This window comes from Ammospiza caudacuta, chromosome 31 (genome assembly GCF_027887145.1).
Source record: "Ammospiza caudacuta isolate bAmmCau1 chromosome 31, bAmmCau1.pri, whole genome shotgun sequence".
In the NCBI taxonomy this organism is placed as follows: Eukaryota; Metazoa; Chordata; class Aves; order Passeriformes; family Passerellidae; genus Ammospiza; species Ammospiza caudacuta.
The window spans coordinates 2,575,588-2,593,491 of record NC_080623.1 but is presented as its reverse complement, the minus strand read 5'-3'; the positions used below and the strand labels follow the sequence as shown (position 1 = coordinate 2,593,491).

Sequence of the window (17,904 nt, the reverse complement as noted above, 5' to 3'; positions counted from 1 at the left end):
TATATTATATTATATTATATTATATTATATTATATTATATTGTAATGTAATATAATGTAATATAATGTAATGTATATAATATATATAATATATATATAATATAATATAATATAATATAATATAATATAATATAATATAATATAATATAATATAATATAGCAATTGTTCAGCATTCTGAATTAATGGAGTCAAATGAATACTATAGGTGCATTTCCTGCCGGCTCCATCCCCCCGTGCTCTCTGTTCCAGGTTTGGTGCTGGGTGCCCCTGAAGCCATGATAATATAATATAATATAATATAATATAATATAATATAATATAATATAATATAATATAATGTAATGTAATGTAATGTAATGTAATATAATATAATGTAATATAATATAGTATAATATAATATGATATAATGTAATGTAATGTAATATAATGTAATGTAATATAATATAATATAAGATAATATAATATAATATAATATAATATAATATAGCAATTGTTCAGCATTCTGAATTAATGGAGTCAAATGAATACTATAGGTGCATTTCCTGCCGGCTCCATGCCCCCGTGCTCTCTTTTCCAGGTTTGGTGCTGGGTGCCCCTGAAGCCATTATAATATAATATAATATAATATAATATAATATAATATAATATAATATAATATAATATAATATAATATAATATAATGTAATGTAATGTAATGTAATGTAATGTAATGTAATAGAATATAATATAGCAATTGCTCAGCATTCTGAATTAATGGAGTCAAATGAATACTATAGGTGCATTTCCTGCTGGCTCCATCCCCCCGAGCTCTCTGTTCCAGGTTTGGTGCTGGGTGGCTCTGAAGCCTTTCTATCATACTGGTCCAACATAATACAGTTTAATGAAGCAGTCGTTCAGCATTCTGAACCAGAGCAGAGTCAGATGCATCCTGTGGGTGCATTTCCTGCCGCCTCCATCCCCCCGTGCTCTCTGTGTTGCAGGTTTGGTGCTGGGTGCCCCCGAGGGCTGCAGCCCCTCGCCCTCCTCCCAGGCCGGCCGTGCCCTCCTGCCCTGCTCGGCCCCGCAGCCCCCCGGGCTCCCCCCATCCCAGCAGCAGCAGCAGCAGCAGCAGCAGCCGCCCATCAGCAGCCCCATCATGTCCCAGGTGAGTCCCACAGGGCACAAAATGCGTTTCATAACTTTACTACAATACACCTGCTTATTTCATATTTCTTCCTTTATTGGTTTGCCTAACGTGATCCAGAAATTCTCAGGAAACGCCTTTAATTCAAGCAGGGGAGATTTAGGTCATGACTCAAAGTTTGCCTGATTTTTGAATTATTTTCAGCCAAAAAAACCTGAAAAAATAATTTAAAAAGTAGAGAAAATGAAAGTAATTCAGCTTTTTTTTGCTGGCATGGAGCGTTGCTATGTGCAAAAAACCCCAGTCGCTTGTGTTGAAATTTTAGAAGTTTAACAGTAATAAAATAGTTATAAAATAGTAATAAGAATTTTGACAATCAGAGTTAAGACAATAAAAGGAAAGAATTACACAAGTCCAGATGATTCCTGGGCACTAACAAAGGATTAACCCTTTAAAGCAACAGCCTGTTGCATATTCATAAATCTCATACATGATGCAAACATTCTTTTCAAACAAATTAAATCTTCTGCCTCATTTCTGCCCCCTCCTCCCATCTTGTAAATCAATTTCTTTGGCTCCTAGAAATCTGCTTCTTGGGGGAAGCAGAGCCAGAGGAATCCCTTGTCTTTCATAACTTTACTAGAATATATCTGCTTCTTTTCTATTTCTTCCTTTATTGCTTTGCTTAACGTCATCCAGAAATTCTCAGGAAATGCCTTTAATTCAAGCAGGAGAGATTTAGATTTCAGTTTGTATCTTCTGCTGTCTCATCCAAGGGTTTAGGGCCTGGAAAAACTGATTTTAGCTTGTTTGAGTGTTTTGAAGGGTCTGGAAATGCACCATGCCCATGTCCATCCAAAGGTTAAATCAAAGCATCAAACCCCATCCATCCAGCACTGACCATTGGTGCCCAAAGCTCAGGGTGGAGATTTTAGGGGTTTTACTGTCCCATCCAAGGGTTTAGAGCCTGGAAAAACTGATTTTAGGCTGTTTGAGTGTTTTGAAGGGTGTGGAAATGCACCATGCCCATGTCCATCCAAAGGTGAAATCAAAGGATCAATGCCCCCATTCAGTGCTGACCATTGGTGCCCAAAGCTCAGGGTGGAGATTTTAGGGGTTTTACTGTCCCATCCAAGGGTTTAGAGCCTGGAAAAACTGATTTTAGGCTGTTTGAGTGTTTTGAAGGGTGTGGAAATGCACCATGCCCATGTCCATCCAAAGGTGAAATCAAAGGATCAATGCCCCCATTCAGTGCTGACCATTGGTGCCCAAAGCTCAGGGTGGAGATTTTAGGGGTTTTACTGTCCCATCCAAGGGTTTAGAGCCTGGAAAAACTGATTTTAGGCTGTTTGACTATTTTGAAGGGTGTGGAAATGCACCATGCCCATGTCCATCCAAAGGTGAAATCAAAGGATCAATGCCCCCATTCAGTGCTGACCATTGGTGCCCAAAGCTCAGGGTGGGGTTTTACTGTCTCATCCAAGGGTTTAGGTCTTAGAAAAACTGATTTTAGGCTGTTTGAGTGTTTTGAAGGGTCTGGAAATGCACCATGCCCATGTCCCTGTCTCTTCTATGTCACCAGAGGTCACATTAAAGGATCAACTTCCCCCCCATCCAGCACTGACCGTTGGTGCCCAAAACATGGGGTGGGGATTTTAGGGGTTTTACTGTCTCATGCAAGGGTTTAGGTCTTAGTAAAACTGATTTGAAGCTGTTTGACTATTTTGAAGGGTCTGGAAATGCACCATGCCCAAGTCCCTGTCCCTTCTGTGTCACCAATCAATTCCCCCCATCCAGCAGTGACCATTGGTGCCCAAAGCACAGGGTGGGGGTTCCACTGAAGGGTTTTAGTGCCATGAAGGGCTCCAGGTGACAAAGCAGAGCTCCCTGTGGAAGGTGAGTGTGCAGGGGTGGCCAAGGAGCACCGTGGGGAACAGCAGAGACCCCTGAGATGGCTGGGCTGTGCCTGATGGGATGGATGGATGGATGGATGCTGGCCTGGAATGGTTCCTGTGCTCCCCAACTCCCTGCAAAGCCCCTCTGGGTTTGCAGTTGGCTCAATTGACTTGACTAACCTTGTTGTTCCTTCTTTCTCTCCTTCCTTCCTTCCTTCCTTCCTTCCTTCCTTCCTTCCTTCCTTCCTTCCTTCCTTCCTTCCTTCCTTCCTTCCTTCCTTCCTTCCTTCCTTCCTTCCTTCCTTCCTTCCTTCCTTCCTTCCTTCCTTCCTTCCTTCCTTCCTTCCTTCCTTCCTTCCTTCCTTCCTTCCTTCCTTCCTTCCTTCCTTCCTTCCTTCCTTCCTTCCTTCCTTCCTTCCTTCCTTCCTTCCTTCCTTCCTTCCTTCCTTCCTTCCTTCCTTCCTTCCTTCCTTCCTTCCTTCCTTCCTTCCTTCCTTCCTTCCTTCCTTCCTTCCTTCCTTCCTTCCTTCCTTCCTTCCTTCCTTCCTTCCTTCCTTCCTTCCTTCCTTCCTTCCTTCCTTCCTTCCTTCCTTCCTTCCTTCCTTCCTTCCTTCCTTCCTTCCTTCCTTCCTTCCTTCCTTCCTTCCTTCCTTCTCCTTCCCCTTTCCCCCTGATTTTCTTCCCTCCCTTTCCTTCCTCCTTTTCCTCCCTTCCCCCTTTTCCCCATTTTTCTTTTTCCTTCCTTCCTTTTCCTCCCTTTTCCTTCCTCCTTTCCTTTCCTTTTCCTCCCCTCTTTTCCCTCATTTTCCTCCTACCTTTTCCTCTCTCCCTTTTCCCCCCCTCTTCCTCCCTTTTCCTTCATTTTCCTCCTCCCCTTTCCTTCTTCCTTTTCCTCCCTTTTCCACCCTCCTTTTCCATAATTTTCCTTCCTTCCTCTCTCCCTTTTCCTCCCTCTTCCTCCCTACTTTTCCTCCCTTTCCCTTCCTTTTTCCTCCTTCTTTTTCCTTCCTCCTTTTCCTTCATTCTCCTTCATTTTCCTCCTCCCTTTTCCATCATTTTCTTCCCCCTTTTCCTTCTCCCTTTCCTTCCTCCCTTTTCCTCCCTTTCCTCTCTCCTTCTCATCCCTCTCCTTCCTCCCTTTTCCTTCCTCCTTTCCTTTCATTTTCCTTCCCCCTTTTCCCTCATTTTCCTCCCTTTTCCTTCCTTTTCCTCCTCCCCTTTCCTTCATCCTTTTCCTCCCTTTTCCACCCTCTTTTTCCTCCCTTTTCCTTCCTTCTTTTCCTCCCTTTTCCTCCTCCTTTTTCCTCCCTCCTTTTCCTTCATTCTCCCTCATTTTCCTCCTCCCTTTTCCTTAATTTTCCTTCTCCCTTTCCTTCCTCCCTTTTCCTCCATTTTCCTCCTCCCTTTTCCCTCCTTTTCCTTCATTTTCCTCCTCCCCTTTCCTTCGTCCTTTTCCTCCCTTTTCCACCCTCATTTTCCTCCCTTTTCCTTCCTTTCCTTCCTCCTTCCCTTTTCCTCCCTCTTCCTCCCTATTTTTCCTCCCTTTTCCTCCTCCTTTTTCCTCCTCCCTTTTCCTTAATTCTCCTTCCTTTTCCTTCTCCCTTTCTTTCCTTCCTCCCTTTTCCTCCATTTTCCTCCTCCCTTTTCCTCCTTTTTCCTCTGTCCTTTTCCTTCCTTTTCCTCCCATTTCCTTCTTCCTTTTCCTTCCTTTTCCTCCTCCCCATTCCTCCTGTTTCCTTTCTCCTTTTCCTCCATTTCCCTTCCTTTTTTCTCCCTTTTCCTCCCTACTTTTCCTCCCTACTTTTCCTCCCTTTTCCTTCCTTTTCCCTCCTTCTTTTCGTCCCTTTTCCTCTGTCCTTTTCCTTCCTTTTCCTCCATTTTCCTTCCTCTTTTCCCCTAATTTTCTTCCCCCTTTTCCTCCCTTTTCCTTCCTTTTCCTCCCCCTCTTTCCTCCCTTTTCCTTCCCCCTTTTCCCTCATTTTCCTCTTTTTTCCTTCCTTCTCCTCCTCCCCATTCTTCCCTTTTCCTTTCTCCTTTCCCTCCCCTCATTTCCCTCATTTTCCTCCTACCTTTTCCTCCTTCCTTTTCCTCCCTTTCCCTTCATTTTCCTCCTCCCCTTTCCTTCTTCCTTTTCCTCCCTTTTCCACCCTCCTTTTCCATCATTTTCCTCCCTACCTTTCCTCCCTTTTCCTTCCTCATTTTCCCTCCTTCTTTTCCTCCCTTTTCCTTCTCCTTTTTCCTCCTCCCTTTTCCTTAATTCTCCTTCCTTTTCCTTCTCCCTTTCTTTCCTTCCTCCCTTTTCCTCCATTTTCCTCCTCCCTTTCCGTCCCTTTTCCTTCCCCTTTTCCCTCATTTTCCTCCCTCCTTTCCCTCCCGTCCCTCTCTGCTGGCGTAGCCGGTGCCGGCGCTGCAGCCCGTTCCGTACTCTCCAAGCTCCTGCCCCCAAGTCCTCCTGCCAGTGTCTCCACCCCAGCAGTACAGCCTGGTACAGACCCCAGTTCCTCTCTGCTCTGTGTCTCTTGTGCTCTGTGCTGTGTTTGTGGTGTGTGAGCTTGTGCTGGTCAGCTGTGTCCCAAACACACCCAACCCAACCCCAGCCAGCTCTGGCATCCCTGAGGCCATGGCACCACCAGTGATGGGTGGAAAGAGCCTGGGGAGAGAAAATTCAGAGCTCCCAGAGCTCCCAAAAAGATGTCTGAGACCATGGCACCACCAGTGATGGGTGGAAAGAGCCTGGGAAGAGAAAATTCAGAGCTCTCAGAGCTCCCAAAAAGATGTCTGAGACCATGGCACCACCAGTGATGGGTGGAAAGAGCCTGGGGAGAGAAAATTCAGAGCTCCCAGAGCTCCCCAGCAATGCCTGAGGCCATGGGACCACCAATGATGGGTGGAAAGAGCCTGGGGAGAGAAAATTCAGAGCTCTCAGAGCTCTCCAGCAATGCCTGAGGCCATGGGACCACCAGTGATGGGTGGAAAGAGCCTGGGGAGAGAAAATTCAGAGCTCTCAGAGCTTCCAAAAAGATGTCTGAGACCATGGGACCTCCACTGCTGGTTGGAAAGGGCTTGGGAGGAGAAAATTCAAATCTCCCAGAGCTCCCAGCAGATGCTTGAGGCCACAGGACTGTCACTGTTGGGTTGGTGGCCTTGGAAAGAGCAAATTCCAAGCCCAGAGCTCCCCAGCAATGCCTGAGGCCACCAGTGCTGGAGTTGTGGCCATTGAAAGAGCAAATTCCAAGCCCAGAGCTCCCCAGCAATGCCTGAGGCCATCACTGCTGGTTGGAAAGAGCCTGGGAAGAGAAAATTCAGAGCTCCCAGCAGATGCTTGAGGCCATGGGACTGCCACTGTTGGGTTGGTGGCCTTGGAAGGAGCAAATCCCAAGCCCAGAGCTGCCCAGAAGATGCTTGAGGCCATGGAACCACCACTGCTTCAGAGGTGGGTTTGGAAAGATCCTGGGAAGTGCAAATTCAGAGCTCCCAGAGCTCCCCAGCAATGCCTGAGGCCATGGGACCACCATTGAAGGGTGGAAAGAGCCTGGGGAGAGAAAATTCAGAGCTCCCAGAGCTTCCAAAAAGATGTCTGAGACCATGGGACCTCCACTGCTGGTTGGAAAGACTTGGGAAGAAAAAATTCCAAGCCCAGAGCTCCCAGCAGATGCCTTGCAAAGAGCCTGGGAAGAGAAAAATCAGAGCTCCCAGAGCTCCAAAAAGACGCCTGAGGCCACCACTGCTGGACTGGTGGCCTTGGGAAGAGCAAATCCCAAGCCCAGAGCTCCCCAGAAGATACTTGAGGCCACCAGTGCTGGAGTGGTGGGTTTGGAAAGAGCTTGGGAAGAGCAAATTCAGAGCTCCAGAGCTCCCAGAGCCACCTTGCAGATGCTTGAAGCCACCACTGCTGGTTGGAAAGGGACTGGGGAGAGAAAATTCAGAGCTCTCAGAGATCCCAAAAAGATGCCTGAGGCCACCACTGCTGGAGTGGTGGCCTTGGGAAGAGCCTGGGAAGAGCAAAATCAGAGATCCCAGAGCTCCCCAGAAGATGCCTGAGGCCATGGGACCATCCTTCTGGAAAATGCCTGAGGCCATGGGACCATCACTGCTGGAGTTGTGGCCATTGAAAGAGCAAATCCCAAGCCCAGAGCTCCCCAGAAGATGCTTGAGGCCATGGAACCACCACTGAAGCAGTGGAAAGATCCTGGGAAGTGCAAATTCAGAGCTCCCAGAGCTCCCCAGCAATGCCTGAGGCCATGGGACCACCATTGAAGGGTGGAAAGAGCCTGGGGAGAGAAAATTCAGAGCTCCCAGAGCTCCCAAAAAGATGTCTGAGGCCACCACTGCTGGAGTGGTGGCCTTGGAAAGAGCCTGGGAAGAACAAAATCAAGCCCAGAGCTCCCCAAAAGAGGCCTTGGAAGGAGCCTGGGAAGAGCAAATTCAGAGCTCCCAGAGCTCCCCAGAAGATGTCTGAGGCCACAGGACTGCCACTGCTGGAGGGGTGGCCTTGCAAAGAGCTTGGGAAGAGCAAATCCCAAGCCCGGAGCTCCCCAGCAGTTCTTGTGCTCACTGTGGGGTCTGGGGGCCGTGGCAGCCCCCTGGGCTCAGCCCAGCCCCTGTGGGGTCTCCGTGTGGGTCTTTTGGGAATGGTGTCCCCCATGGGACGTGGCAGCTGGACTGGTGTCACCCCTCGTGTCCCCAGTGTCTGCTGAGCTCAGCTGGCGCGTCCCCCTGTCCTGCTCTGGGTCTGTGGCTCGTGCTTGGGGGGCTTTTGGGGGGGCTTCTCTGGGAGAAGGGGTCTGTATTTACCAGCAGAGCTGTGTCCTGCTGCTCCTTTTGTCCCACCTCCTCCATCCTTGCCCCCTTCCAGGCTGACGAGCTCAGCTGGCATGTGCCATGTCCCCCTGTCCTGCTGAGCTCAGCTGGCACGTCCCCCTGTCCCCCTGTCCTGCTCTGGGTCTGTGGCTCGTGCTTGGGGGCTTTTTGGGGGGCTTCTCTGGGAGAAGGGGTGTGCATTAACCGGCAGAGCTGTGTCCTGCTGGGCGTGGCTCCTTTTGTCCCATCTCCTCCATCCTCGCCACGTTCCAGACCAACGAGCTCAGCTGGCATGTCCCCCTGTCCCCCTGTCCTGCTCTGGGTCTGTGGCTCGTGTTTGGGAGCTTTTTGGGGGGCTTCTCTGGAACAAGGGGTCTGTATTTACCAGCAGAGCTGTGTCCTGCTGCTCCTTTTGTCCCACCTCCTCCATCCTTGCCCCCTTCCAGGCTGACGAGCTCAGCTGGCATGTGCCATGTCCCCCTGTCCTGCTCTGGGTCTGTGGTTCGTGTTTGGGGGGCTTTTGTGGGGGCTTCTCTGGGAGGAGGGGTGTGCATTAACCGGCAGAGCTGTGTCCTGCTGGGCGTGGCTCTTTTTGTCCCACCTGCTCCATCCTTGCCACGTTCCAGACCAACGAGCTCAGCTGGCATGTGCCATGTCGTGCTCTGTGTCTGGGGGCTTTTTGGGGGGCTTCTCTGGGAGAAGGGGTGTGCATTTACCGGCAGAGCTGTGTCCTGCTGGGCGTGGCTCTTTTTGTCCCATCTCCTCCATCCTCGCCACGTTCCAGACCAACGAGCTCAGCTGGCATGTCCCATGTCCCCCTGTCTGCTCTGGGTCTGTGGTCCATGTTTGGGGGGCTTTTCTGCGAGAAAGGGTGTGAATTACCAGCAGAGCTGTGTCCTGCTGGTCTTTTTGTCCCACCTCCTCCATCCTTACCCCACTCCAGGCCAACAGGCTCAGCTGGCATGTCCCGTGTCCTGCTCTGGGTCTGTGGCTCGTGTCTGGGGGGTTTCTCTGGGAGAAGGGCTCTGTGTTACCAGCAGAGCTGTGTCCCAGTGCTCCTTTTGTCCCATCTCCTCCTTGCTTGCCCCACTCCAGGCCGACGAGCTCAGCTGGCATGTCCCCTGTCCCCCTGTCCTGCTCTGGGTCTGTGGTTTGTGTTTGGGGGGCTTTTGGGGGGCTTCTCTGGGAGAAGAGAAGCTGTGTCCTGCTGCTCCTTTTGTCCCACCTCCTCCATCCTTGCCCCACTCCAGACCAACAAGCTCAGCTGGCATGTCCCATGTCCTGCTGATCTCAGCTGGCATGTCACCCTGTCCTGCTCTGTACCTCATGTTTGGGGCGCTTTTGGGGCGCTTTTGGGGGGCTTCTCTGGGAGAAGGGGTCTGTATTACCAGCAGAGCTGTGTCCCACTTCTCTTGGCTCCTTTTGTCCCACCTCCCCCGTCCTTACCCCGCTCCAGGCCGACGAGCTCAGCAGCCCCTTCGGGCAGATCAGCCTGAGCCGCCAGGGCTCCACAGAAGCTCCGGACCCCTCGTCGGGGATGTTCCAGCCGTCGCTGCTGTCCCAGCACCCGCAGCAGCCGGGGTTCATCATGGCAGCCCCCCCTGGGCAGCCCATCCCCACCTCCAGCTACTCTGCCTCGGGGCACACGGCCCCCAGCCAGCCGGTGCTGCAGCCCCAGGGCTACATCCAGGCCCCTCAGCAGGTAACGGGGCAGGAGGGGGCCTGGGGAGGGGTCCCTGCGGGATTGAGTCTGACTCCCTGCTCTTAGAAGGGTGATTTGTTATTATATGACATTATATTACATTATATCACGTTACATTACATTACGTTATCTCATATCATACTATGTGATATTATATTGTACAATATTATATTCTATTATACAATATGTTATTATACTATATGATATAATTCTACTATATTGTATTATACTACATTGTATTATATTGTGTTATATTATATTACATTATATGATATGATATTATATTACATTACATTATCTCATATCATACTATGTGATATTATATTATACAATATTATATTCTATTATACAATATGTTATTATACTATATTATATAGGTCTACTATATTGTATTATATTACATTTTATTATGTTGTGTTATATTACATTATATGATATGATTTTATATTACATTACATTATCTCATATCATACTATATGATATTATATTATACAATATTATATTTTATTATACAATATGTTATTATACTATATGATATAATTCTACTATATTGTATTATACTACATTGTATTATATTGTGTTATATTATATTACATTATATGATATGATATTATATTACATTACATTATCTCATATCATACTATGTGATATTATATTATACAATAGTATATTCTATTATACAATATGTTATTATACTATATGATATAGGTCTACTATATTGTATTATATTACATTTTATTATATTGTGTTATATTATATTACATTATATTATATTACATTATATGATATGATATGATATTATATTACATTACATTATCTCATATCATACTATATTATATTATACAATAGTATATTCTATTATACAATATGTTATTATACAATATGATATGATATGATATGATATGATATGATATTATATTATATTATATTATATTATATTATATTATATTATATTACATTACATTACCTTACCTCATCTCATATAATACTTTATGATATGATATGATATGATATGATATTATATTATATCATATCATATCATATTATATCATATCATATTGACATATATATATGTCTGGGGATATCCCCAGAGCTGGCAGGCCTGAGGTTGCTGAGGAGGGGGTTTGAGAGTCTGACTTCATGTTCTTAGAAGGCTAATTTATTATTATATTACATTATATTACATTACATTACATTATACAAAACAATATTATATTATATGATACGATATTATATGATATTATGTTTTATATTACATTACATTACATTGCATGGTGTGGTATGAGATATGATATGATGTGATGTGATATTATATGATATATCATATTATATTATGTTATATTATATTATATTATATTATGTTATATTATGTTATGTTATATTATATTATATTATATTATATTATATTATATTATATTATATTATATTATATTATATTATAAAAATACACTAAAGAATAGAGATAGGATACAGACAGAAGGCTACAAAGAATTGATAATGAAAAGCTCTTGACCCCTTCCTGAGTCCTGACACAGCCTGACCATGACTGGTCATGAAGTCCAAATAAAAAAATCTCCAACCACATTCCAGAGCAGCAAAACACAGGAGAAACCAACCAGAAAAATCATTATTTACACATCATTTACATTATTTACATTTACATTTCATTTCTGAGGCCTCGCAGCTTCTCAAGAGAAAAAAAAAAAAAACCTAACAAAACGACTTCTCATAAAATATATATATAAATTATATTTCCCATAAAACATATATAAATCATATTTTCCATAAAATATATAAAAAAATCAGTTTTCTTGCTCCTGATCCCTGCCGTGCTCTCACCACTGGGATTTTTTTTGCAGATTCAGGTTTCTTACTACCCCCCTGGGCAGTTCCCCAACTCCAGCCAGCAATACCGACCCCTCAGTCACCCAGTGGCCTACAGCTCCCAGCGCCCCCAGCAGTCCCAGCAGCCAGGTAAGGGCTAAAAAAGGGTTAAAAAAGGGCTAAAAAAGGGTTTAAAAATGGTAAAAAAAGGGTTAAAAAAGGGTTAAAGGGGTTAATTTTCCCATTCCTGCTGGGTTTGTTTGCTCCAGGGATCTCCCCTGTGCTGGCTGCGTTGGGTGTCTGTCTGTCTGTCTGTCTGTCTGCAGAGGGGTTGTGTCCTTCCCTCCCTCTCCTCTGAGCTTGCTCGGGGAGGGGATGAGGTGGATTTAAACCCCACGGAGCGAATTTAGAGCCAGGAGCTTCCCGTGGGTGTGTTTACATCTGCTCCTGCTCTCCCTTCTCTTCAGCAGGAGGTGGGGGGCAAAGGCAGGATTTGATTCCCTAAATCTTAAATCTGGGGTTATTTTTTCCCTAAGTCTTTAATTTGGGCCTATTAATTCCCTAAATCTTAAATTTGGGGTTATTTTTTCCCTAAGTCTTTAATTTGGGCCTATTAATTCCCTAAATCTTAAATTTGGGGTTATTTTCCCCCTAAAACGTAAATGTGGGGTTATTTTTTTCCCTAAATTTTAAATCTAGGGTTATTTATTCCCTAAATCTTAAATTTGGGGATATTTTCCCCCTAAAACGTAAATTTGGGGTTATTTATTCCCCAAATCTTGAATTTGGGGTTATTTATTCCCTAAATCTTAAATTTGGAGTTATTTATTCCCCAAATCTTGAATTTGGGATTATTTATTCCCTAAATCTTAAATCTGAGGTTATTTTTTCCCCTAAATCTGGGGTTATTTTTCCCCTAAATCTGGGGTTATTTATTCCCTAGATTTTAAATCTGAGGTTATTTATTCCCTAAATATGGGGTTATTTATTCCCTAAATCTTAAATCTGAGGTTATATTTTCCCTAAATCTTAAATCTGAGGTTATTTATTCCCTAAATTTTAAATCTGAGGTTATTTATTCCCTAAATCTTGAATGTGGGGTTATTTATTCCCTAAATCTTAAATCTGAGGTTATTTATTCCCTGGATTTTAAATCTGAGGTTATTTATTCCCCAAATCCGGGGTTATTTATTCCCCAAATTTTCAATCTGAGGTTATTTTTTTCCTAAATCTGGGGTTATTTATTCCCTAAATCTTAAATCTGCAGTTATTTATTCCCCAAATCTGGGGTTATTTATTCCCTAAATTTTAAATCTGGGGTTATTTTTCCCCTAAATCTGGGGTTATTTATTCCCTAGATTTTAAATCTGAGGTTATTTATTCCCCAAATCTGGGGTTATTTATTCCCCAAATTTTAAACCTGAGGTTATTTATTCCCTAAATATGGGGTTATTTATTCCCTAAACCTGTGGTTATTTATTCCTCAAATTTTCAATCTGAGGTTATTTATTCCCCAAATCCGGGGTTATTTATTCCCCAGATTTTCAATCTGAGGTTATTTATTCCCCAAACCTCAAGTTTGTTGTCATTTCCCCTGCCGCACTGTGAAGTGTCTCCGTTCCGTCCCTGTCGTGGCAGGTTTACAGCCCCTGATGTCCAACCAGCAGCAGAGCTACCAAGGCGTGCTGGGGGTGCAGCAGGCTCAGCCCCCCGGGCTCCTCAGCAGCCAGAGGAACAATTTGGGGGGGCAGATGCAGAACGTGCTGGGGGTGCAGCAGGCACAGCCCCCCGGGCTGCTCAGCACCCAGAGGAGCAGCGTGGGCAGCCAGATGCAAGGGCTGATGGTGCAGTACACAGCCCTGCCCTCGTACCAGGTGGGCACTGGGGGGGGCTGGGCAGGGGGCTCTGGCTGGGCAGGATGTGCCCGAGGGTGGGGATTTGCTCCCAGGGATGAGGAGGGCACATCCATGTGGGGATGTGTGGGGCACATCTCGGGCAGGAGGTCTGGGAGGGGGCTCTGGGATGTCAGAAAAACCCACCTGGAGTCTCCTCACCCTGCTGGGCACCTGCTCCTCCACAGCCTGGGGTGCTGGGGAGGGGGCTCTGGCTGGGCAGGATGTGGCCAAGGATCCCCTAAAGTTGGGGGGGTTCCTCATAGGGATGGGGAGGGCATGTCCATGTGGGCGTCTGTGGGGCACATCTGGGGCAGCAGAGCTGGGAAGGGCTGTGCCAGGGGGAGGTTGCTGTGGGCTGTCAGAAAAACCCACCTGGAGTCTCCTCACCCTGCTGGTGTGTCCAGTACACACCCCTGCCTTGGTACCAGGTGGGCACTGGGGGCCTGGGCAGGGGGCTCAAGATGGGCTGGATGTGCCCCCAGGGATGAATGTGCCCAAGGATCCCCTAAAGTTGGGGGTTTCCTCATAGGGATGGGGAGGGCACGTCCATGTGGGCATCTGTGGGGCACATCTGGGGCAGGAGAGCTGGGGAGGGGGCTCTGGTTGGCCAGGATGTGCCCAAGGGATCCCCCTAAATTGAGGATTTGCTCACAGGGCATCTGTGGGGCACATCTGGGAGAATCTCTGGGAGGGAGCTCTGGCTGGGCAGGATGTGCCCAGGGATCCCCCAAAGTTCGGGGTTTCTTCATAGGGATGAGGAGGGCACATCCATGGGGAGTTCTGTGGGGCACATCTGGAGCAGGAGAGCTGGGGAGGGGGTCCTGGCTGGGCAGGGTGTGCCCAAGGGATGCCCCAAAGGAGGGGATTTGCTCCCAGGGCTGAGGAGGCCACGTCCATGTGGGGATCTGTGGGGCACATCTGGAGCTGCAGGGCTGGGAGGGGGCTCTGGGATGTCAGAAAAACCCACCTGGAGTCTCCTCACCCTGCTGGTGTGTCCAGCACACAGCCCTGCCCTCGTACCAGGTGGGCACTGGGGGGGCTGGGCAGGGGGCTCTGGCTGGGCAGGATGTGCCCAAGGGATGGATGTACCCAAGGATCCCCTAAAATTGGGGGTTTCCTCATAGGGATGGTGAGGGCACATCCGTGTGGGGATGTGTGGGGCACATCTGGGGCAGGAGGGCTGAGGAGGGGGCTCTGGCTGGGCAGGATGTGCCCAAGGGTGGGGATTTGCTCCCAGGGATGAGGAGGGCACATCCATGTGGGGATGTGTGGGGCACATCTCGGGCAGGAGGTCTGGGAGGGGGCTCTGGGATGTCAGAAAAACCCAAGGCCCAAGGATCCCCCAAAAGTGGGGATTTGCTCACAGGGATGGGCAGGGGGCTCTGGCTGGGCAGGATGTGCCCCAAGGATCCCCCAAAAGTGGGGATTTGCTCACAGGGCATCCGTGGGGCACATCTGGAGTTGGGAGAAGCTCTGGGACGGGCTGTGCCAGGGCGAGGTTGCTGTGGGCTGTCAGAAGAACCCACCTGGAGTCTCCTCACCCTGCTGGGTGTCTTTGGGCCGTTTCCCCTGCTCTGTTTCTCTTACCTGCTGCTCTCCTCCCTGCCCAGGTGCCCATGGCCAGTGAGTCCCAGAACGTGGTCCAGCAGCCCTTCCAGCAGCCCGTGCTGGTGCCAGCCAGCCAGTCTGTGCAGGGCGGGCTCCAGGCTGGAGGGGTGCCCATCTACTACAGCGTCATCCCCAGTGCCCAGCAGAATGGCACCAGGTAAAGCCCTGGCAGCTGCCAGGGGGTGAAAAGGGAGCTGTGCCCACAGTTTTGGGGGGTTTGGGGTGTTCTGTCAAGGGCAGGAGCCTTGGGAAAAGCTGGGATTGATGTAAAAATACAATACGCAGAGATTGAGGAGAAAAACCATAAATTTAGGTTTCTATAGTTGTAAGTAAGAGTTGTGTTATAAGTGAGAAACTGCCTTGATAAGGTGGTGAAGGGTTTATAATGTAGGAAACTGCATTGATAAAATGGTCAGGGGTTTATAATGTAGAAAAATGCATTGATAAGGTGGTGAGGGGTTTAAAATGTAGGAAACTTCATTGATAAGGTGGTGAGGGGTTTATAATGTAGGAAACTGTATTGATAAAATGGTCGGGGGGTTATAATGTAAAAAAATGCATTGATAAGATGATGAGGGGTTTATAATGTAGGAAACTGCATTGATAAGATGGTGAGGGGTTTATAATGTAGAAAAATGCATTGATAAGGTGGTGAGGGGTTTAAAATGTAGGAAACTTCATTGATAAGGTGGTGAGGGGTTTATAACACAGGAAACAACTCAGCAGAGTGGCACCAGGTAAAGCTCTGGCAGCTGCCAGGGGGTGAAAAGGGAGCTGTGCCCACAGTTTTGGGGGGTTTGGGGTGTTCTGTCAAGGGCAGGAGCCTTGGGAAAAGCTGGGATTGATGTAAAAATACAATATGCAGAGATTGAGGAGAAAAACCATAAATTTAGGTTTCTATAGTTGTAAGTAAGAGTTGTGTTATAAGTGAGAAACTGCCTTGATAAGGTGGTGAAGGGTTTATAATGTAGGAAACTGCATTGATAAAATGGTCAGGGGTTTATAATGTAGAAAAATGCATTGATAAGGTGGTGAGGGGTTTAAAATGTAGGAAACTTCATTGATAAGGTGGTGAGGGGTTTATAATGTAGGAAACTGTATTGATAAAATGGTCGGGGGGTTATAATGTAAAAAAATGCATTGATAAGATGATGAGGGGTTTATAATGTAGGAAACTGTATTGATAAAATGGTCAGGGGTTTATAATGTAGGAAACTGCATTGATAAGATGGTGAGGGGTTTATAATGTAGAAAAATGCATTGATAAGGTGGTGAGGGGTTTAAAATGTAGGAAACTTCATTGATAAGATGGTGAGGGGTTTATAATGTAGGAAACTGCATTGATAAGGTGGTGAGGGGTTTATAACACAGGAAACAACTCAGCAGAGTGGCACCAGGTAAAGCTCTGGCAGCTGCCAGGGGATGAAAAGGGAGCTGTGCCCACAGTTTTGGGGGGTTTGGGGTGTTCTGTCAAGGGCAGGAGCCTTGGGAAAAGCTGGGATTGATGTAAAAATACAATACGCAGAGATTGAGGAGAAAAACCATAAATTTAGGTTTCTATAGTTGTAAGTAAGAGTTGTAAGTGAGTTGTAAGTGAGAAACTGCCTTGATAAGGTGGTGAAGGGTTTATAATGTAGGAAACTGTATTGATAAAATGGTGAGGGGTTTATAATGCAGGAAACTGCATTGATAAGATTTTGAGGGGTTTAAAATGTAGGAAACTGTATTGATAAAATGGTCAGGGGTTTATAATGTAGGAAAATGCATTGATAAGGTGGTGAGGGGTTTAAAATGTAGGAAACTTCATTGATAAGATGGTGAGGGGTTTATAATGTAGGAAACTGCATTGATAAGATGGTGAGGGGTTTATAATGTAGGAAACTGCATTGATAAGGTGGTGAGGGGTTTATAACACAGGAAACAACTCAGCAGAGTGGCACCAGGTAAAGCTCTGGCAGCTGCCAGGGGGTGAAAAGGGAGCTGTGCCCACAGTTTTGGGGGGTTTGGGGTGTTCTGTCAAGGGCAGGAGTCAGGGATCCTTGTGGGTCTCTTTCATCTTGGGATTTCTGTGGTTCTGTTTTCTCCTGTGGCTGGAGGTGAGTGGGTGCCACAAGTTCTGCTCCTCTCTGAGCTTGTCCATCCTGGATCCCTTCCTGAGCACCAGGGGGTGAAGCTGCTGTGTGCCCACCCATCCCAGAGAAGAGGGAGCTGGGTGTGGGAATGAGAAAAAGAGAAACTTCCACAGGCACAGCAGGGTTTGAGCTCTGCAGCCTTGGGAGAAGCTGGGATTGGTGTAAAAATACAACACACAAACAGCTGGAGATTGTTTCCAGCCCTTGGGGTGGTGTTAATTTTTTATACTAAAAACTATGTGTACAATATTTACAGTTACTTCCCAATACCTATCACCTATGTCAGACAGTGAGTTTCTACTCTAAACCAATCCCAAAAGTGCCACCATCACAGCAGAAGATGGAGGCCAAGAAGAAGAAGGAGAAGAAGGACAGGACATGCCCACATTCCTCCATTTTGCCCCCTGAACCCCCATTCTAAAAACCCTAAAAAATCCATTTTTCACCCAGTGATTAATTCACTATTATTTTACTCAAACTCTTGTGGCCTGTAACTCCTCACACTAAACTGGTGATTGTTTCCAGCCCTTGGGGTGCTGTTAGTTTTTTATACTACAAACTACCTGTACTTTATTTACAAAAATTTCCCAAACCCTATCACCTGTGTTAGACAGTGAGCTTCTATTCTAAATATAACATATTTACAATTACTTTCCAACACCTATCACCTATATTAGACAGTGAGCTTCTACTCTAAACCACTCCCAAAATGCCACCATCACAGCAGAAGATGGAGGCCAAGAAGAAGAAGAAAGGCTGGACATGCCCACATTCCTCCATTTTGCCTCCTGAACCCCCATTCTAAACCCCCAAAATTCTACATTTTCACCCAGTGATTAATTCACTATTATTTTACTCAAACTCTTGTGGCCTGTAACTCCTCACACAAAGCTGGTGATTGTTTCCAGCCCTTGGGGTGCTGTTA

The 17,904-nt window shown here is 46.4% G+C and overlaps 1 protein-coding gene across 1 annotated transcript in view; it reads left to right on the top strand.

Moving 5' to 3' along the window:
- Window positions 1-17,904, top strand: part of R3HDM2 (R3H domain containing 2) — a 93,460-nt gene that overhangs the window by 61,391 nt on the left and 14,165 nt on the right. Inside the window, exons 13-18 of the mRNA XM_058821944.1 lie at window positions 981-1,144; window positions 5,414-5,503; window positions 9,275-9,520; window positions 11,380-11,494; window positions 12,983-13,218; window positions 14,850-15,004. Coding sequence (XP_058677927.1) covers window positions 981-1,144; window positions 5,414-5,503; window positions 9,275-9,520; window positions 11,380-11,494; window positions 12,983-13,218; window positions 14,850-15,004 — 1,006 coding nt within the window. The remainder of the gene's footprint in view (window positions 1-980; window positions 1,145-5,413; window positions 5,504-9,274; window positions 9,521-11,379; window positions 11,495-12,982; window positions 13,219-14,849; window positions 15,005-17,904) is intronic.